The 22,685-nt window shown below is 37.8% G+C and overlaps 1 protein-coding gene across 1 annotated transcript; it reads left to right on the forward strand.

Moving 5' to 3' along the window:
- The first annotated feature begins 9,689 nt into the window (after nucleotides 1-9,689).
- Nucleotides 9,690-17,673, forward strand: LECT2 (leukocyte cell derived chemotaxin 2). The gene is made up of 4 exons (XM_046667677.1): nucleotides 9,690-9,938; nucleotides 11,441-11,537; nucleotides 12,987-13,129; nucleotides 17,216-17,673. Exons 1-4 carry the CDS (start codon nucleotides 9,893-9,895, stop codon nucleotides 17,380-17,382), a joined length of 453 nt encoding a protein of 150 aa, XP_046523633.1. The 5' UTR covers nucleotides 9,690-9,892; the 3' UTR covers nucleotides 17,383-17,673.
- Nucleotides 17,674-22,685: the final 5,012 nt, after the last annotated feature.

Genomic DNA, 22,685 nt, shown 5'->3' on the forward strand with positions numbered 1-22,685 from the left:
TACACACACAGCCTTTTGGTTCTGTTTCTCTGGAGAACCCTGACTAATACAGATGGGTATCCTTTTGTTAAATGCAGAGAGAAAACATCTCCAGCAGAAAGAAATTATCAGAATTTGGAAGTACAAAAGATATTTCCAGGCTATGACTGTTGCATTTCCCCTGAAAACCTCTGTTTACCCTGCTGTCGGACTAAGGTTCAGTTTTGCTAGAGTGATCGACTCTGAAGGTCACAGTCTGTCTTTCATGTCCAACAAATCCAACCAAGGTCCTTTTCTTGATAGTTCCTATTTAGCAATAACAGAAAAAATTGTTTTATATCTCTGATATACGTTCTCATAAAACAATTTTTAAGTAAATTTTGAAAACAGATAAAAACACAAATGTATCTAGTCCTTGCACACACGTACTTAAATATCCAATAATTACTTCCCTATCCCCTCTCATAGCATCCAACACAAATATTCCTGGAGCAGTTCCAGATCTCCCTAGAGTCAAATGAAATTCAAAAATTCCATCTTTATTGCTGGAAACAAGCAAACTGGGGGATTAGGCTTGATTTACAAGGCCCTCTGAAGTGCTTCATGGGCTCAGGCAGCTACAGGACAAGCAACACTCCGTCAACCTGTTTCACTCCTCCTGGCCCACACTCACCCTCATTCCCCTGTCCAAGGTTGTCAGTGTTTCCTGGCCTGCTTGCCTCCCTACTCATCTTCATGTTCTCACAGCAATTCAGTGCCTTGCACACACTGCTCACTGAGTGTGTGATGGCTTGAGTTGTTGAACAGCAAAGTAGTACTGTAACTTTAAAAGTCATTTATGTCGACAGTTTCTTTTTTAGGAAGTATCAATAGCTGGAAAGACTTTTTTTTTTTTTTTTGAGGAAGATTGGCCCTGAGCTAACATCTGTGCCCATCTTCCTCTACTTTATATGTGGGATGCCTGCTGCAGCATGGCTTGATAAGCGGTGCGTAGGTCCATATCCAGGATCCAAACCAGTGAACCTCAGGCTGCTGAAGCGGAACGTGTGAACTTAACCACTGCACTACCAGGCCAGCCCCTAGAGAGACATTTTAATCCCTGAATAGGAAAGCATCATTTCTTCCATTGTGATAATTCATTTACCACTCAGTTTAATATGGTCAGCTGGTCTGAGTCAATCAGAACAATGGTGCCAAGAATGTGTGTGTTGTAACCTCTGGCAATGCTCTGACCATGTCTGTGTGTGGTGCAATTTCAGGGTTCAAAGCTCAGTGGGCTAATCACATCTGTTTACCATGGTTTGGGGTGATCTAAGTCTGTGTTTCCCTAGGTGGCCCTGGGCTGTTTGCTTTCTGTTGGTCAAAGTACTAGCAGATGGTGAAACTGGGTGAGGAAATATGCCCACTGTGGACCTGTAAGCATTTGATAGAGTGAGAGTTGTCTATTGACTGAGGCTTAGTACATTCTGAAATCTTATAATCAAATGGTCAGTCCTTAGTCAAAATTCTCAGGCAGGATTTTAAAACTAAAAGACCCTCATTTGAAAAGAATGGATTTAAATAATGAGAAGGTATAGAGTCTTCCTTGGTTGCATATTTGTACCCAATGGGATAAAGAAAACCTTCACTGGGGAAAGTTCATGTCTAATTTAAATCTCACAATCTAGAGTGATCTTATTTTATTTTGTGTAGACAACCACCAATGTCTTTTAGCTACAAAGGTATGCCAGAGACAGAGAGTCAATCAGTTCACAAGAGTTCTTGAAAGCAACCTTAGGTAAAATATTAGTGCTTGTCAGCTGTGAAGGCAGATACTGTAATTTAATGAGATGCAGGGAGGAGCCTCCTCATTTCTGATCCTCTGCCGTTAGCAACAGTGGGTAGAAAAAGGGAGAATATTTATGTTCTGCATAAGTACAAGCACTCTCCATGGGGTCATGGCTCTGGTAGCCAGATACAGCCAGACAACTTCATGTAAGGACTGAGCACAGAGAAGAGCCAACAGATGCTGTCATTAGGAAAACCAGATGTTGAACACACTAGACAAAGACTATAAATCAGCCACTTTAAATATCTTCAGAGAACTAAAGGAAATCAAGTATAAAGAACTAAAGGAAAGTATGAGAACACTATCTCACCAAACAGAGAATTTCAATAAAGAGATAGAAATTATATATAGACACATATTTATATATTTTAAAAAGTAAGAATTCCAGAGTTGGAAAACACAATAACTGACATAAAAAATTCTCTAGAGGGGCTCAACATCAGATTTGAGCAGGCAGAGAAAAGAATCAGCAACCTTGAAGATACGTCAATTGAGATTATCCAGTTTCAGGAACAAAAAGAAAGAAGAAAAACGAACAGAAACAGAGACCTGTGAGGTATCCTCAAGAACACCAATATATGTATGATAGGAGTCTCAGAAGGACAGGAGAGAGAGAGAAAGGGGCAGAAAGAATATTTAAAGAAATAATGACTAAAACCTTCTCAAATTTGATGAAAAAGATTAATCTATACAATCAAGAAGCTCAGCAAAATCCAGGTAAGACACACTAAAACTCACAGACTAGACACATCAGCATCAAATTATCAAAAGACAAGGACAAAAACAGAATCTTGAAAGCAATGAGAGGGAGGGACTTCTTCACATACAAGGAACTCTCATGAGGTTAACAGTTGATTGGCCGCCAGAAATCATGGAGCCCAGAAGGCAGCGGGATGACATAGTACCTAAAGAAAAGTACTGAAAGAAAACAACCTGCTAACTAAGAATTCTGGATATGGCAAAATTATCCTTCAAAAATGAAGGAGAAGTTAAGACAATCCCAGATAATCAAAAACTCAGAGAATTTTTGCTAACAGATCTGCTCTACAGGAAATGCTAACCGAGTCCTTCAGGCTGAAATGAAAGGACGCTACACTTGGAACTTGAATCCATGTGAAAAAATAAGAACACTGGTAAAGTAACTACATAAGTAAATAAAGCAAGAATTAGAAATCTGCATGTCGATGGGCGCACAATGTATAAAGGTGTAGTTTGTATGACAAAGCACAAAAGAGGAGGGAAAGAATGGAGCTATTTAGGGGCAAAGTTTTTGTGTTCTACTGAAATTAAGGTGGTATTAATCTGAACCAGATGGTTATAAGTTAAGTTATAATCAACAAGGTAACCACTAAGGAAATAACTAAAAATATATAGTAAAAGAAATGACAAGGAAATTAAAGGGTACACTAGAAAATATCTATTGACTACAAAAGAAAGCAGTGATAGAGAAATAAAAAAGTGTATTTGCAGACGACACGACCTTGTTATATAAAAAATTCTAAGGAATCCATCAAAAAATAAAAAGCATTGGAGCTAATAAACATTCAGCAAGATTGCAGGATACAAGATATATATATATATATATATATATATATACAAAAAGCAGTTGTGTTTCTTTACACTAGGAATGAACAATCTGAAAATGAAATTAAGAATTAATTAAGAAATTAAGAAAACAATTCCATTTACAATAGCATCAAAAATGATAAAATACTTAGTAAGACATTTAACAAATTGACCTGCAGATTTAACTCAGTCTCTATCAAAACTTCAGCTGCCTTTCAGTTTTTTCCAGAAACTGACATTCTAAAAATCATACGGAAATGCAAGGGAACCAGAATAACCAAAACAATTTTGAAAAAGAAGAAAAAGTTGGAAGAGACTCGAACTTCCTGATTTCACAATTTACTATAAAGCTACAGTAATCAAGTCTGTGTGGTACTGGCATAGGATAGACGTATAGATCAATGAAATAGAATTGAGTCCAAAGTGGACAATTGAATTCCAACAAGGGGGTCAAAAGAACTAAATAGGGGAAATAATAAGTCTTTTTAACAAATGGTACTGGGAGAACTGGATATCTACATACAAAAAAACGCATTTGGACCCTCTACTTCACACCATATGCTAAATTACTCAAAATGGATCAAAGGTCTAAATGCAAGAGAGGAAGTTATAACATTCTTAGAATAAAACATAGGCATAAATCGTCATGACCTTGGATTAGGTGATGTTTTTTTAGATATGACATCTAAAGCACAAGCAGCCAATGGAAAATAGATACTTAAATTTCATTAAAATTAAAAACTTCTGTACTTCAGAGGACACTATCAAGAGAGTGAAAAGACAACTTATATAATGAGACAAAATATCTGCAAACCATATATCTAACAAAGATCTAATATCCAGAATATATTTTAAAAACTCTTACAATTCAACAATAAAAAGATAAACAATCCAATTAAAAACTGGGCAGGGGCCAGCCCAGTGGCACAGCAGTTAAGTGTGCACGTACCACTTCTCGGCGGCCCGGGGTTCGCAGGTTCGGATCCCAGGTGCGGACATGGCACCGCTTGGCACACCATGCTGTGGTAGGCGTCCCACATATAAAGTAGAGGAAGATGGGCACCGATGTTAGCTCAGAGCCAATCTTCCTCAGCAAAAAGAGAAGGATTGGCAGTAGTTAGCTAAGGGGTGATCTTCCTCAAAAAAAAAAAAAAAAAACTGGGCAAAGGACTTAAATAGACTTTTGTCCAAAGAAGATATACAAATGGGCAATAAGCACATGAAAAGATGTTCAACCTCATTGGTTATGAGAGAAATTCAAATCAAAAGTAAAATGAGATATTACTTCACACCCACCAATTATAGGAGAGCTATAATTAAAAAGACAGATAACAGCAAGTGTTGGTGAGGATGAGGATGTAGAGAAACTGGAACTTTCGTACGTTACTGGTGGGAATGTAAATTGATGCACTCAGTTTGGAAATTAGTTAACTAGTTCCTCAAAAAGTTAAACGCAGAGTTACCACATGACCCAACAATTCCACTGCGAGGTGTATACCTAAGAGAACTGAAAACACAGGTCCACACAAAAACTTGTACATGAATGTTCATAGCAGCTTATTCATAACAGCCCCAAGGAGACAATCCAAATGTCCATCGACTAACGAATGGATAAACGAAATATAGCATATTCATTTGATGGACTTTGATCTAGTCAGACAAAGGAATAAAGTACTGATACATGTTATAACTTGGATGAACCTTGAAAACATTATACTTAGTGAAAGAAGCGAGACAGAAAAGGCCACATATTGTATGATTTCATTCATATGAAATGTCCAGAATAGGCAAATCCACAGAGAGAAAAAGTGTATTAATAGCTGCCAGGAGCTGGAGATAGTAGGGAATGGGGAGTGATTGCTAATATGTGTGGTTTTCCATTTTGGGGTGATGAAAGTTTTCTGGAATTAGATAGTAGTAAAGACTGCACGATTCTGTGGACATACTAAAATACACTGAATAGACTACTTTAAAAGGGTGAATTTTATGGTATTTGAATTCAGTCTCAATTAAAAAAAGATTTAATATACTAGCAGATATAAAAAAACACACACATTTACTATATATAGTGATTATTCTTTTTCCTCTTGCCCCATTCCTAATCCTAAAGAAAAACTGACACTCTGTCACCATGTTTATCCTCTGGCTTCTTCTGTTACCTGACCCACCTCTGGGTACTCCCACTTGAAAAACATGGGCCTAGGGAGCCAGAAAGGGATTAAGATGCCAGAAGTTCATGGGCCCATTTGGTGTCACCCAAGGGAGAAATATTTTCTAGTCCATTTATCAGGGGAAAGGAAAGAGATTTCAGATTGGACCACACAGTTGCTTGGAAAAGCCCTTAAAATTCTTCATCTCTTTTAGCTTCCATTCCACATTCATCAAACCACTTTCCCAAGGATTCTAACAGCAAGAAGGGAGCACATCCCACCAGTAGAGAGGAATCATCTCCTTTGATAATCACCTCCATTTATCTATCTATCATCTACCTGTCTCTGTGTTCATTTATTTGGCTTCCGGTAACTTAATGAACTTGAATCACTTTCCCTGAGTCTGAGTCTGAGACACTGAAAAAACTAAGGGCCACACTCTAGATTAAGGTAAATTCACCTCAATCAAGAATGACAAGTAGAGTTTAGTCCATATGTTAACTTCAACACACTAATAGTTGGGAAAGATTTTGTGATAAGCAAGATCATGAGGACATGTCTGAGTGTAGTTTGACAGACTATCATGCTTGATTAGTAATGTCTGCCTTGGTCATAGCCAGGAAAGTAATGGTACAGTAGTCCCCCTTATCCATGGGGGATACATTCTAAGACGCCCCGTGGATGCCTGAAACTGTGGATAGTACCGAACACTGTATACACTGTTTTTTCCTATATATACCTATGATAAAGTTTAATTTATAAATTAGGCACAGTAAGAGATGAATGACAATAACTAATAATAAAATAGAACAATTATAACAATGTAATAAGAGCTACATGAATGTGGTCTCTCTCTCGAAATATCTTACTGTACTGTACTCACTGTACTGTACTCTCCTCCTTGATGTGACGATGTGACATGATACAACGCCTATGTGATGAGATGAAGTAAGGTCAGTGACGTAGGCATTGTAATGTAGCATTAGGCTACTATTGACCTAGTGACGATACCTTAGAAGGTGGATCATTAAGCCATGACAATGTCTATGTTTGGATGTCAGGAACAGATGACGTCGACGGTTGGGGATCCAACAAAGGGATGATTCATGTCCCAGATGGGACGGAGCAGGACAGCAAGAGATTTCATCACACTACTCAGAATAGCATGAAATTTAAAACGTATGAATTATTTCTGGAATTTTCCATTTAATATTTTGGGACAATAGTTGACCACGGGTAACCAAAACCATAGAAAGTGAAACCGCTGCTAAGGGAGAACTACGTATATATACTGCCACTGTGTCTTAGATAATGCTCCCTCAGGGGCCTCTAGCCAGAAAACCTCCTGGCCACATCCCTCTAATCCTGAAGTATTGCATTAGACATGACACAAAGTTGTATTGTGTGTTCACGTTTCATAAAGGGAGCTTTTCACCTTCAATAATTTACAACTTAATTTAAAGCAAATCAAACCTAATACTCCATTGTAAGAATCACAATCTGTCCCCTCCATTATTCCATCAATGAAAAAGGAAATGGCTTATTAGAAAATGCTTCTTTGGGTTCCTGTCTTTTAGGATAAGTCAACCAACCCATAGAATAGAAAACTTAGAAACAATTCTTCACATTAAAATTATTTTTGTAACTAAATCCGGTTCCCTTGCTTATTTCACCTCCCAAAGCCGTGGTGACTAATGTCTCATACTTGTAATTATTTCCCTTCTCTCTATCAGCACAGAGGATTTGTGGGAGGAGGGTCGGGGCGGGTGGAATGAATGATTTAAACGTTTACTTAGCATTTTCAAGTCAGCGATGGAAGAAACCAAGTGGGGGCTCATTATGCTAAGGCTTCCACAAGCCAAATTGTATGTATTTAGTGCCTTCTTCACTCCAGTCACAACTAAGTGGACTTTAGTAGAACGGTTCTGGACATATTTCAGGTTTCTGAATGCATTTGGTTAATAAATCAGTACCTTAACACAGCGTGCTGTTTCTAAGTGGGCTCATTCCAGTGAAGCACGGAGGAGGAGAGAGGGCGGGAGCCAGTGTGTTTAGTCAGGTCACCCAGGCCAACGACCCTTTGCAAAGCACAATGGCCTCATCCCTTTCACAAAGGCCTCCAAACTGTAGATCAAATTGAAGATGAAAGACACTGAAGAAATGATTTCCACACCCTCTCACCCATTATTCCCACAGCTAAGGAAAACCAAAAAGATTTCACATAAATTTTGCCCAGATGGAAGCACTCAGACATATCCAACACTTTAACTCTTCTGTTATTTAGTGTTCTATTACAATCTTTAGTCTTTTCTTGCATTTCACTTTTAGTGCTAGGCTCAGGTGAAGATGGTACCTATTGAATAAAACAAGATTTTCCTGATGAGAGATTAGATAAAAGTAAAAAGAGAAACACTTACACCCAAAACGTTATTGGGGAATATTTTGTACTTTTTTGGAATTGGGGGGTAATTTTTGCAGTAAGAATGTATTACTTATATAATCAGAACAATAAATACGGCTACTTCTTAAAAATCAATAAATAAATTATCCACAAAAGGACACAATTAGCCTTAAGAGAAGAAAACCAATTATTTTCTCTGGCTCAGCAGAGAGAAGTGTACGATTCAGTGGTTTTTATCAGGATCGATTTGTTCATAAACTCCTGGAATATGGCCAGTCCCCTCACTTCGCTATTTCAACATGAGCTCACTACCTACTTCATAGGAAGCGGAAGACGTAGTTACAGAGAAGCAGGGACGAGACAGGATCAACTGAGACTTGCATTGGGTGAACTCTCACACTATTTCATCTCAAGCTTTTCTAGAGATGAGAACACTGTGCTGAAAGAGGCAGGTACTCTTAGTTAGTCTCAATACAGGAAAAATGGTTTTTATCACCACTGCCTTCAAACTTGAATTACAGCCAGTTTGAATTTCTCCTCCTCCTCCTCCTCCTGGCCCTCTCTATCTTTGGCAAAAGTGCTAAGAAAAATAAAATGGTCAAGGCATGAGGCATGGGGAAGAAATGAGAGGTCAACTTATAATGCTGACAGTTGACTACATCTGGCAAAAGTTAAGTGCCCTTCCGTAATTGTAGCCCAACAAGTAACCAGACTTCCACATATATTTCTTTATGAGGACGTACAGCTCAGAGAGGATAAAGATCTCATTCAAAGCTGTCTATTAGCAGATCATTGTTTCTAATCAAAAGATCTCTAACATGTAGCAAACATCTGAACGTTGCTTACAACCACTTCCCTTAAAATTTTCTTAAAAACACTGGAGTGTAATTATCGTGTTCAATAATTCTGAGAGCTGGTGATTTTCTAATGTGAATTAAGGAGTATGCTAGGGCAGCTTCAGCTGGGATGGCTTGGCTAGGGTGACTCTGCTCCATGTGACTGTCATTCTCTTCCTGGGGCCAGTAGGTTAGCCTGGGAATGCCGTCCTCGAGGCAATGGCAGAACACAAGAAAGTGAATGGAAATACACAGGGAACCCATAGGGTTCAGGCTCCTCTGATGCATTGTCACCTCTGTCTCATTTTATTGGTCAGAGCAAGTCATACAGCTGAACCACAAATGAATGGTTGGGGAAGCCCCTCTGCCCCCGATGAGACATGGCAAGGGTGCGGATGCAGGGAGGGGGGAGGAATTGGGCCAAAATCTCAGTCTCCCACAGCCAGTGACAAATTACTTAAATGGAGACGTTTCCATAGAAAATTCATCTCACATGAAGGGCTCATCTACCATTAAGCATAAAAAGAAGGAAGTGCTGGTACATGTTTGAAATATATGGAAAAGTACAGAGAATCATAAAACAAATGCTCATGTATCTACCTCCAATAATTAACAAATGAATATTTTTACATATTTGCTTCTGGAATTTTTCTTTTTTATACACAAAGTATTTTAGAGTTTAAGCATACTGTGTACCCCTCCACAATTCTATTTCCTTCCCTCCTCAGAGGTAATTGTTATCCTATAGTCTGTGCAAATCTTTGTATTTTTACTCTAAATGCAGCTATTCATGAAGCCACGGCCTCAAGGACAGTCACTCTTCACCTAGCCTTATCACTTCCTGTTAATATTTAGTCAGCATTTCCAATAAAATTAGCTGCTTCTTCAGATCAAAAGCTTTTACATAAGTCCTACAGGTGAACCAAATAGCTACCCATGGAATATTAGACTTTGACTTGCTCCAGTCTCAGATTTTTTTCTCTCTCACACCAAATTAAAGAAATGAGAGCTGCAGAGTTGTAAGGCTAAATAGTTAGAAAATACTAATTCAAACTTGAATATTCTTCAAAGAGAGTGTGGGGGCAATTATAAGTACCAGAGGAAGAAACGTCATAAGTGAAATAAAAGCCAAATGTTTTCCACAGGAGTCATCTTTTTGGCTGTTTTGATTTCGACTGGTAAGTCAAAAATACAATTTTAGAATCTTGGCTAATCTTTAAAAACTGATGTAAAGGATAGATTTAAAGTTATTAATAGCATAGTCACAACAGAAACTTATAGATTTGGTTATTAAAAATGGAATAGAGAGCATACATGGGGGGGGGTTCTCAATGATTTCCAGCTGAATATTCTAGGTCTTTAGGGAGGGAACCAAAAACTTTGGAATGGAAGGACTTTAAGATAAGTTTTTCTATCTTGGCCTAAGACTTAATTGGAACAAAATTAGACAAAAAAGTTTGTGTAAGAATTTGATTTAGAAAATTCCTGATACAGAGATTGGTGTGGATTAAGACAAGGGGAACACTCCCTTAATAGTCACAGCAGGAGAGAAAAATGAACAAATTAATAAATCGTGTAGTACATGCCTCAATTGCCAAGGACAAATATTTGTTGCCAAAGTGATGGTATTATATCTTGATCAAGGTGTTGACTTGAAGCTTGGCTCCAAGGTATAAGAATTTTGAAATCCATCTCTTAAAAGTATTTAAAGAATATGCTTAACGGCCATATTCTGTAGCTTGTCTTCATAGCACATATATTAACGAATAGTAAAATATTGTTAAAGAAAATCAACAAATTATCAGTTCCTCGTTTTTGCTTCTATTTTTGTTAGTTTTGCAGTGAAAGGATGAGTTTGCTAATTGTGTCTCTCTGTGAATGTTAACAATGGAAATCTAGGAAATTTAATTCAATTGAATATTTATCAAGTGCTTACTATATTAAAGAGAAGTTGCACTTAAAGCAAAGTTCACACAAAATACACTGAGAGCGCCAGCCCCTCCTGCGTGTTTTACTGCTTCATAACTTTTCATATCACTTCTTTTCATATCGTTTCTCCTCCCTTCCCCCTCCCCTGACTCCATTCTAGGCTAAATTAGTTGGACATGTTCTTGTTTCTAAGACTCTCCCTCTTCCATGTTTGCAAATATGAAAGAGATTTATTTAGTGTTAAATAAACCCTGATAGTTCAGAGTTTGTTTCTCCTTTAATTTAAACATTTTCTTGGTTTTGAGTAACAGGACTAACAATAAAGGAACATTTCAAAGTTACTTTAGAGTTTCTAAAATTATTTCTTTGAGCCACGATATTTAATTATTTTGTTTAACCTATACATGGTGGTCCCCATGCCAAGCTATGAGTAAGGAAAATTTGAAAAGCACAATTTACACCATTTATTAGTGCATAATTGGAAACAAACTATAATGATGGCGTTTACTGCTTCTAAGTAAACACGTTTATGAATACTCTATATGTCATAAAACAGAATTCTGTGGCCAGGGAAAAAGCCACTTTTATATCTGAATCAGGAGTTAGAGGAAGACCTCCCCATAAACTACAGAAAGTTAGGAAAAAACTATAGCGGAAACATAATTTTTGAGCCCACTGGGAGACATAAGGCAAATGGAGATTAGAAATATGTGAGGTCAGGAATTCTGCCTCTCATGTTTTTCCATTTTAGCACTGGCTGGACCATGGGCTAATATATGTGCTGGCAAGTCTTCCAATGAGATCAGGACGTGTGACAGCCATGGCTGTGGCCGGTACACTGCTCAAAGGTATGGGGTTTCACAAATAACCATACACTCCTCTGGCTCTTAACCTCTTTGCTTAGTGTCCTTGCCCTACATGTCCCCAGGTGCTCACAATCATCTCCCTCTGACAGTGGCAAAACTCAGAGATGAAACAAGTTACATTACTGTCTTTGGAGCAACTTCCAAGAACTCTGCTTCAAGTCTGGGCTCTGAGTTGGGAACAGAGCACTGAATAAAGAGAGGGGAGCAAACACAGTGTTTTCCCTCAATGTTTTCACACGTTGACTGATCTCACCTGGTTTTTCCGAGGAGAAAATCAAGCATTACCATCCCATTTTACAGATGAGCAACTTGAACCGAGGTACCAAGGGGTTAAGGGATGTGCTAACCACAGCTGGAGGTAGTGAAGGCTGGCCGAGGCTTCAGGCTTTTGGATGCTCTTCTCCTCAAACCGTGGCGTTACTGACCCAGCTCTGGGAGCTGAGCACCAGAGGCTGGCCCTAAGCAGGCAATTTCTTCTAGACAGTCAGGGGCACACGTCAATTTTCACAACACACAGTACCACCGTGGGAGTGCCACTTTCTGATGAAATAGCCGTGTGTCCAACTGCATCATTATTTCCATCTTAATTATAGTGGAACTCTCACTTACACAGATACTACTTACAAAGCAAACTCAAATACCCAGAACAGGGCTAAGAGATGGGAAATTTGAAAAATGGCCTCCGAATTGCCAAAATTAAGACTAAAGTAGTGCATGCCCTAAAGTTTACGCACTTGACTTATACAGTCACTTACTGGCTCTTCCCCTGCAACCTGCCCAGTGTTGCTTTACACTAATTCTAACAATCCTGGTGAATCTGACTTTTCAGGGAGTAGCCTATTAGAAGGGAGAAGAGGCTGGTAAGAGTGGGCACAGTGACAACAGCCTCAAGAAATCTCATAATCTGGGGTCATTCTGTGTTTGTGCTCCACATACTTTAATAGAGTCAGGATGTATCACTCACTGTATTAAAATACTGTATACAGGAAATGATGTTTATCATGACTTCTGGATCACCGAGAGAAAAATAAGACTAAGGTAACCTATGATTCTTTACGGTAGGTTCCCATAAAGAGACAACTCTTTCTAAGTGGTCTTGAAGGTGTCAAGATTCAGATATCTATAACATTTACTTACATGGATTGCCTCATTTCCCCAAAATGCCATATAATAATAATAGCTATTATTTTTTAAAGGCTTCCTGTGTATCAAATACAATCTTAAATGCTTTAATCTTTACAACATGGTTATTACTACCTGCAGGGAGGGAGGGTTAAACAGAGTGAGGAAACCCAGGATGTCTCAACATGTCCTAGCAGCTTCAATTTTTGATGCCCTAGTCTGGGAACAGTGGGCTGACACCATGTTCTTGGGCAATGGAGTTCCCAGGGCAGTTCCTCAGTCTGTTCATTCTTATTTACACCCTAAAAGTCACAGGCCTCACCAGGGCGTGGATGTCTTGTGCTCTGATGGATCTACCGTGTATGCACCTTTCGCCGGAATGATTGTGGCCCAGGAGAAACCGTATAAAGACAAAAATGCCATCAATAATGGTGTTCGGCTATCTGGAAGAGGTAAGAGGTGGTGTATATACCTGGGGCACAGACTGGACGTGTTTGGTGCTTATTTATTTAATGAATATTCCATACATAGAAGTTTCAGACTTCCTCGAAAATTATAAAACCTAGAACATAAAGGGCCTAGGGTACCAAACTAAGACAGCTAATGCATTTTCAAAGATGTTCCACCCCTTTCCCTGAAATCGTCTTCTTTATGAACACACTCCACCTAACTCTATAGCTGACTGAAGGGCTTTCCTTCTGGGGCCAATGTGGCTTTGCTTCACAATCTATAAATAAAATCACTTTCAGCACTATCAACTATAATGACTAAATACTTTCATTTACCAAAATCCTGCAATTCAAAAGTGTTGGCATTTCTGTGAGAGTTGACTGTGAAATATTTCCAAAGGCCTCCATGTTCTAGGTTGAGCTGAGTCTCCTGGTACTCCTACTGGGCTTGCTGTTTGTTTGCTTTAATTCTACTGAGGTATAACATACACACAGACAAGTGCACAAAGCATAAGTGTACAGCTCCATGAATTTTCACAAAGTGAACATACCTGTGTAACCAGCACCCAGATCAAGAAAAAGAACATGGGCAGCACCCTAGAAACCCCTTGTGCTACCTTTTAGTCATTACTCCCACCAAGGGTAATCACTAACCCACCACATCTTAGTTTTGCCCATTTTTGAAAATGAAATACATAAAATTAAGCAGCATGCAGTATCTTGTGGGGCTTCCTTCACTCCACCTCATGTTTGTGAGATTCATCCATGTTTTTGCATGTACTTTTAGTTCCTTCATTCTTATTGATGCATAGTACTCCATTATATGCATATATCTTCATCTTTTTAATCATTCTTCTCTAGATGGACATTTGGGTAGCATCCAGTTTCAGGTGATTATGAAAATGCGGCTCTGAACTTTCTTGAACATTTCTTTTAACGAACAGAAATATGCATTCCTTTTGGGAGTGGGTCCGGAGGACACTCCCTCACTAAGGCTGTGAGAAACTTTGTGAGAAAGCCCAAACCCTTGAGGAGCTATATGGTAGCTATCCTCTGTAGATCTGAACTGATAAGAGAAACTGCTGCCATTGCATGGGGTCCACTTAGTAGCCAATGCCAGGGTTGGCATGGTTACCTCACAGGCGGGAGAGCTGAAGCAGTAATCAGAGTCATCTGAAGCACAGAGGTCTGTAGCATTGTCTAGTTAATCATGGTGACTCCAGAACTGAATAGACGGGCAGCTTACTAAAGCCTTATTTAATCTGTATAAATGGAAATGCTCTAAGTCTGATGAACAAAATTCTGACTTCAATTATCACAATAATGGGTCACAAAATTTTCCCCCTCTTGCCAACCTACTCTCAGACTTGAGTCAGTTTACAGTCCCACAGCTCCTGAGTGAAAGGGAGGCTGAGTCCTTTTGAGGAAGAGCTCTGTCACACAGCCAAGAATTTATACTGTAAACCTTACTTCTAGCCACCCCCAAAGGGATGACACTAATTCCTTGAGCCCCAAAGGTCGATGTGGTCCACCAGCCAGACTAGGGACTTCCAGGGTCAGGTGATCAACGCAGTTTTTCACTAGGGTCCATCTTACAGTGAGCCCAGCATGTCCACAAATCCACCCTGTAGTAATTTCCCCAGTTCCAGAATGCATAACTGGAATCAACATATTCAGCAATTGGCAGAAAGCTACAGGAGAGGAATTGCTGGGTTAACTGGTCTATGTGTATCTTCAGTTTTAGTAGATACTGCCACACAGTTTCCCAAAGTAGGTGTACTAATTTACACTCCTACCAAGAGTGGATGAAAGTTCCACTTGCTCCATACACAATACTTGGTGTTATCTATCTAGACATTTTCATTTCAGTCATTCTAATGAATAGGTAGTGGTCTCTCATTTGGCTTTAATTTGCATTTCTCTGATGGCTAACGAAATTGAGCACCTTTTCATACTTATCGATAACATGGATATTGTCTTTTGCAAAGTGCCTATTCACGTATTCTGCCCTTTTTCTCCTGTCTTTTTCTTACTGGTATGTAGGTGCTTTTTGTATATTTTGCCTAAGAGCCCTTTGTCAGATACACGTATTGTAAATATCTTCTCCCACTTTATGGGTTGCCTTTTCGCATTCTTAATGTTGTCTTTTAATAAGCAAAAATTCTTTATTTTTAATGGAATCCAATTTAGTAATATTTTCATTTACTGTTAACACTTTTTTTTTTTACCTGTTTAAGACACCTTTGCCTACCCTGAAGTCATAAAGACATTCTCCCTATGTTTTCATCCACAAGCATTATTGCTTCACCTTTCATCTTTAGATTTAGAATCCATCTGGAATTGTTTTTTGTGCAAGGAATGAAATAGAGATTTTTTTCCCTATATTGATATCTAATTGACTCAGTACCACTCACTTGACAAGACCATTTTTTCTCCTACTGCATCACAGTATTGTGTGTCATAAATCAGTCTGAATATATGTAGGTCTGTTTCCAGTCTTTCTACTGTGTTCCATCAGTCAGCTTGTCAATCTTCTACGAGTAATACAGTTTTAATTACTATAAATTTAAAATACATCTTGATATTTGAGAGAGTAAGTCTTGCAACTTTGTTCTTCTTTTAGATTGCCTTGGCAATTCTTGGTCACTTGCATTTCCAAATAAATTACAAAATCAGTTTGTTAATTTCCACCAAAAATCCTGCTGCAACTTTGATCAGGTTTGCATTGATTATACAGATCAAACTGAGAACTGATATCTTAAAAGTAATGAGTCCTCCAATAAATAACCATGTTATATTTTCTATTTATTTAGGTCTTCTTGCTTTCTTATATGTAGTTGTTGTATTAATTTTCAGGATAGAGGTCTTGCACATATTCTGTTTAACATATGTACATAAGACACACCTTATTGATTTTGTTTAGATCTTCTCCAGCAGTGCTGCCCAACAGACATATAATAAAAGCCACATATGTAATTTTAAAGTGTCCAGTAATCACATTAAGGAAGTAAAACGAAACTGGTAAAATTAATCTTAATATTTTAATTAACTCTATCTCAAAATATTTCAAAATGCAATTAATATAAAAATCATTATTTTACCTTTTTTTGGTATTGTCTTCAAAATCCAGTGTGTATCTTATACTTAAAGCGCATCTAATTCAGGTTAGCTACATTTCAAGTGCTGCCTAGCCACACATGGCAGGTGGCTACCACACCGGCCAACACCCTTCTACACCCTTACTTATGTTTCCTGTCCTTTGACCTGCTTTCATTGACATAAATGTGTTAAAGTCTTTAGTACTAGTAGGTTCCTATCTATTTCTCCTTGTATCTCCTGTAGTCTCTGCTTTGTATAGATGCTTTGTATATATGTCTCTGTGTTACTTGTCTTGTTTCAATGCTTTTTGGCCTGAATTCCACCCTCCGGTAACGGGATCATAACTCTTGCTTTCCTTTTTGCTTCCATTTGTTTGGCAAACCTTTGTCCATGCCTTAATTTTTAGCCTTTCAATTACTGTGTTTTATCGTACACAGCATAGAATTGGGTTTTGTTTTTCAAGCCAATATGAAAACCTTTTTAATACATGAGTTAACATATATAAATATAACTCAAATATTTGGTCCCAACATGGTCATGTTGTTTTATGTTATAATTATGGTATTCTGTTAACTCTCTATTTCTCTATTTGGTGGGTCTCTGTTTTTAAAAAGTTTTTCTTTTAGTATTTAGGTAGACTTGTATTCTTCTGCCAGTTATTTCAATTTTTTTTTTCTTTAAAGTCTAACAGTTTCATTAGAATATGTCTTGGAGTTGACATTGTTCTGGGTCAATTTTATCAGCTACTAGTGTTTTTCTGCTATTCTTCAATGGTGTTACTAAATTTTAATTTGAATCCATTCTTCCTCAGGCACCTTGTAATTTTAGTCTTCGTTTCTGATGATTTTTCAGTGTACTTCCATTCGCTCATTGAGTTCAATCAACTCTCCTTTCTTTTTGTCTTTTTTCCCATTTCTGTTCTTATGTTTTTGAATTTCTGATTCAAGGTTACTAAAATCCAGATAATGAATAATTTTACTTTTCTTTTAGGTTTCTGTATTAAAATGTTACACGTTAAGCCAATTAAACATAAAGGTTCCATCAAGAAGGGAGAAAAACTGGGAACTGTACTGCCCTTGCAGAAAGTTTATCCTGGCATACAATCCCATGTGCATATTGAAAACTGTGACTCGAGTGATCCTACAGCGTACCTATAAGTGGAAGACAGGGGACCAGATCTTCTGACTAGAAAGCAGTGTTCTTAAAACCTGGATGCATATCTTGCTTTTCAAGAAATTTGTGTTCAAACAGAAACATGATGAATGCAAGAAAGGAAATAGCATTTTGATTTCAACTCACTGCCGCTTTGATGTTTTTGAGTGTAACTAATTTCTCAGGGCTCCCTAGTCTTTCTGTAACCTATGGGATCTGGTTTTGGGTTTTTTTTTTTTTTAAATATTTCTCAGTCCTGAATACATGGAATAAATAAACATATGAGTTCAAGCTGGTCCACACTGCATTGTTGATAATTTTAAGACTAACTTTCTGCTTGAAAATAAGGAAAAGCCTGAAGCTGCTTTTATGGGACAAGAATAGAGTGTTGTACAATGCTAGACACACACTCACACTTAATAAATATTAACTGAAAAAAAACCCCAGAGGCTTCTTTTGAGTTAAGGTAGTGAAGAACTTCAACAATATCCTTAGGTTTGTCAAACTGGTTGGAGGGCGAGCTGCCTGCATGAATATAACAGGATGTGCTGGTCTTTACATCCACACATTCCCACACTCTATACAAGTGGTAGATCCTTTGGGCAATGAATGACGGTGATCCAAGAAAACATGTAATAGTCTAGATTTCAGTAAGACTGCATGACAGGAGCACTAGAAAGAGAAAGAGGTCCATCCTAACCTGAAGTATCTCATGGAACCCAGTCAGTCAGCCTCACCTAGCCATATGCATGTCACAGCTCCTTGCTTCTGCACATCATTGTGTGTCTCTGCTATTCTTTCCTGGTTATGTTGGCAATAGGGGCTAACGGGAAACAAGGCCATGCAAAGTTCAAAGGACCAGAAACAGTTACGGTTCCCCAGATTTGAGTCACTCATTAAGAAATGAGTAAGTTGAATTCCTCATTCTGCAAACTTTCTTTATGAATTTTTGCTTAAATCCTGTGGAATGTAGAAAACTTCAGCAGAATGATTGCATTCTTAGTGTAGCTATGTTAGAGGAAGATGTAATTAACTTAACTTTATTACTGGAGAGGAGTGGCTGCATTTTTATACTAGGATTTATGTATAAGAATGTTTACGATATCACTCTGTCATAGCAAAACCTGACCAACTGAAATGCCCATCACAGTGACACAAACAAATAAACTGTGGCTTAGTTATAGAATGGAATATTATACAGCAATCGCAATAAATGAACCTCAGCTAAACACAACAAAATGGATGAATCATAGCAATACAATTTTGAGTAAAACAGAAAGAGTCCAAAAGATTGCATATAGCATGATACTCTTTTTATAAACTCAAAACAATTAAAACCAAAACACAATTTTTAGGAACACATATATATGTGATAAAATATATAAAAAGGAAATCAAGCAAATAATGAACACAAGTTACTTCAGGACTGGATAGGGAAGGACCACATGGAAAAATTTAAGTTATTATCACTGCTGAAGGTGATTTCATGAGTACTTATTATTATGAATAATACCTTACAGAGGTAACAGGACCTAAAGGTTGGTGGCTAGGAAGACAAAAGAGTTAATGACAACTCTTACATATTAGAAGACTATACAACACAATTGGTAATTTCTCATATCCAGTTAGATACTACTCTCTACTGTGTCATAACATCTTATACAATGCTAGCGAATTAAGAATTTAACTTTTTGTTAAAAAAAAAGAAAACTGGGGCTGGCCCCATGGCCCAGCAGATAAGTTTGCAGATTCTGCTTCGGCGGCCCAGGGTTCACCAGTTTGGATCCCAGATGCAGATTTGGCACCGCTTGGCCTGCCATGCTGTGGTAGGCATCCCACATATAAAGTAGAGAGAGATGGGTACAGATATCAGCTCAGGGCCAGTCTTCCTCCACAAAAAGAGGAGGATTGGCAGCAGATGTTAGCTCAGGGCTAATCTTCCACAAACAAAAAAAAAAAAAAAAGAAAAGAAAGAAAACTATAACCAGCACAGTCTGGTTTAGCCATCTACCTTATTTATCTCCCTAGTGCCAAATAACTTTAGGTTGTTTCCAGAAATTACATTTGTTTTCAAAGGACAAAGCCTGTGCTCCCATTGAGAACACAAAAAAGGAAATAGCACACAGACCTTAAAGGCAATTTTTAAAGAAGCTCTAAAATGTGTGAACAATGAAATATAGGCTTAGCCATCTAAGTAATCAACTTTCTGAAGTGATTGTTTTAAAAACCAGATTCACTACCTGGATTGGAGAGCTTCCCCACAGTAGAGCCAGAACACTGCCTTCCACCTAGCATTGGCCAAGCACTCTCATCTGTTGAAGGGAAACGCAACCCTTACACTAAAGGACTTCTTTCTTGGAACACAGCGCCCTCTGGTGCCTCATAGCAGAGGGTTTTTTGTTTTGGGTTTGTTTTTTAATTTCCTTTTCTTTTAGGTTTGACTGTCAAAATGTGGAGCTTAGATTAAAGTACTGTAAAGGTTCAAATGACAGAGAAGCAATAGCACTGAGTAACTTATTTTTCCTCAGTGAAAGTGAGTATAATATGTACTGAAAGAACTCTGGCGTCAGCTACTAGGTTCAATGACCAAATATGAACGAATAGGAACAAAAGCAATTTTTATTTAGAAAATATTTTGAGTTTCCTGGAGGAAAGCAATTTAATGGGAGAACAAGATAAGTGGCCAATTTAAGAAGCCAGACCTAGAGAGGGAAGAATTCTTACATCCTCATGACAACATTTATCATATTAACGGCAATACATGCAACTTTAAAATCTACCCATCTCCTCAGTATTTAGTATAATACAAATGAGGTCTGCAAGGCTTAAAAGGGAGGAAAAACAAAAATATGAGAATCTTATTTTTGCATCTCTTCAATACCACCTACAAGAGAACCTTTTCTCCCATTCTTTTTACATTTTGCCCACAAAATTGTCTCAACTTTTCCAGAACTCTCTAACACATACACAGAAATATTTTTAACATGAACAAGTTTTCTTACAGAACTAAAATATTTTTCAAAGCCTAATGCTTGAAATTCATGTAATATCAAACTCATTCATCTAGAATCCTTTAATCTTACAACTTTTCATAGATTTCCAAAGTAAATAGAGACATTTTCATTAGACGAAGCATCAAAAATTCTATTTCCTTGTCTTGGTTTTGGTTGTCCTAAAAATGTTTGCTCTTCAATTTACCAACCCAATAAGCCAGAACAACCAGGGTCATTTAATCGAGCTCAACAATTTTACTCTGAGTTTTGCTCTAAGAGTCATTACAGTACTTAATTCACTACCTTTGACTACCGGGCCCCTAGAGACCACCATTTAGAGCAGCAGCTTCTCATTGGATGTAAAAGAGGCCATTGGTACTCACTTTTTCTCTATGCTAGTGGGCTAAGAGGAGAAACTCCCCCTTGACCTCCCTTCTCTAGGCCCCCTGGGTTTTGCTTCGTTATCCTTCTAGGGCAAACAACACTGGCCTTCGATCACCTTACCATTAAGGTATATATACTTAAAGTAACACCAGGTGAGACGGGAGGTTTATGGCTTCAGTATTTCCACCATCACTCTAATCTCCAACTAGCCCGAGCCCTCCATCTCAGTTATCCCTTTCCTTTCTGTTTGTTTGTCCTGTTACTCTCATCAGACTTTAAGTTCCCTATTACAGGCTGCTTCTGCACTCTCCTGAAATCTTAAGCTATAGCTGATATGATCTGCAATAGTAATAACTGTCTTTAAGAAACTGGTTTTACTTTTTAACCAGCAACATCAGCTCCACTAGCATTTAATGTGCTACAGACTGTTCTGAGAGTTTCAAACATGAAGGTAAATGAGGTGAGATGCCTGCTCTTACAGAGCTCACAGCGACAAAGAATTTGGTAGAGTGGTGACAATGTGTGCACAAGTACAGTCTCTACATGAAGCGATATAAAATGAGCTATTTTTTTAAATCACCACTTACAAATCACAGTGTATTCTAACTTCTTAATAGGTGAGAATATTTAAAAACTTTTTCCTAATTAAAAAATATTTGAAACTGAAAAATAACGAACATATTTCTAATTATTTTTAGTTTAGCTGATTTTGTAGAAAAATTTAAGATGGGAGGAGGACTTAGGGGAGCAAGTTTGAAAAAGAAAGTGCTTAAAATTTACTGAGCGCCTGCTGCACGCTAAATATCATGCCAGACACAATACTGAGTAAAACCTAACAGTGCTCTTCCACTGATGGAGTTCATAGTGCAATGGAATAAGCAGGTAATAATTACACAAGTATTGGCAAATTACAATAGTGATAAGCGCCACAAAGGGAGGTCACAGAGTGCTGAGAGTCCCGGAGGATCCCCTCAGGAAATGACATCTAACGGAAAGATCTGAGGGAGCAAATAGGGTAATCAAAGTAGAAAGAAGAATACGCACAAATGCCCTCTGACTAGAGCATGCATGGCAGTCCTAAGGAACTGAAGGAGAACGGGGGCAGAAGGGCAAGGGGCAGCTGTAGGAAGAAAATGAGGGCAAAGAGGCAGGGAGGAGCCAGACCTTGTAGGGTCTGGTGCATCATTTTAAGGATATACCTTCATTCTAAAGGCAATACACAGCCATTAAAGAGTTTTAGCCGTGTTACTGACTAAATAATAAGATCACTTCTGCAAAGGATCTGGCATAGTTCCAGATACACAGAAGCAGATGAGTAAATACTGATTCCCCCCCAAACACACTCTGCAAGAGTTACTTTTTTACCTCAGTAGTGTATTTCATCAATTCAGAATCACAGTACCTTTATAAAATGAACTAGCGTTATTTAATTTTAATCTAATGCGCATTTTCTCCCAAGTTAATATAATAAAATAGAATTCAAAGTGCATTGGAAATTAGAAGTTGTCTATTGAATCACAATATCATCTTATATAGTCCTAAAAATGAAGTACAATTAAGCCAATCTCTATATCTATATTTTGATTTTACTCTTGTTTTTAATACTAAATATTTTGTAAAATATATTAATACCAAGATGAAACAAAAACAAGTAAAGTAATATAAAGCTGTAAATGCATAATTTAAAGGATCCAAAGCTCAATATTATAAATTTATTTAGCAAGGTAAAATTTATATAGCAAGGTAAAATATGACTTCAAGGAAGGCTGAGGAGCTTACCTAGAAACCATCTGTAGTCTTTAGCCTATGAACTAATCCACAATATAGCGTCTGTACTCTATTTACGGAAATTTCTGGCTTTTCAAATTTCTCCTATTTTTTCAAATGTTTCTGCTGCAATCCATTAAGACAATTTGCAAATAAAATATTTT

The sequence above is a fragment of the Equus quagga genome, chromosome 7 (genome assembly GCF_021613505.1).
Source record: "Equus quagga isolate Etosha38 chromosome 7, UCLA_HA_Equagga_1.0, whole genome shotgun sequence".
Classification (NCBI taxonomy): domain Eukaryota; kingdom Metazoa; phylum Chordata; class Mammalia; order Perissodactyla; family Equidae; genus Equus; species Equus quagga.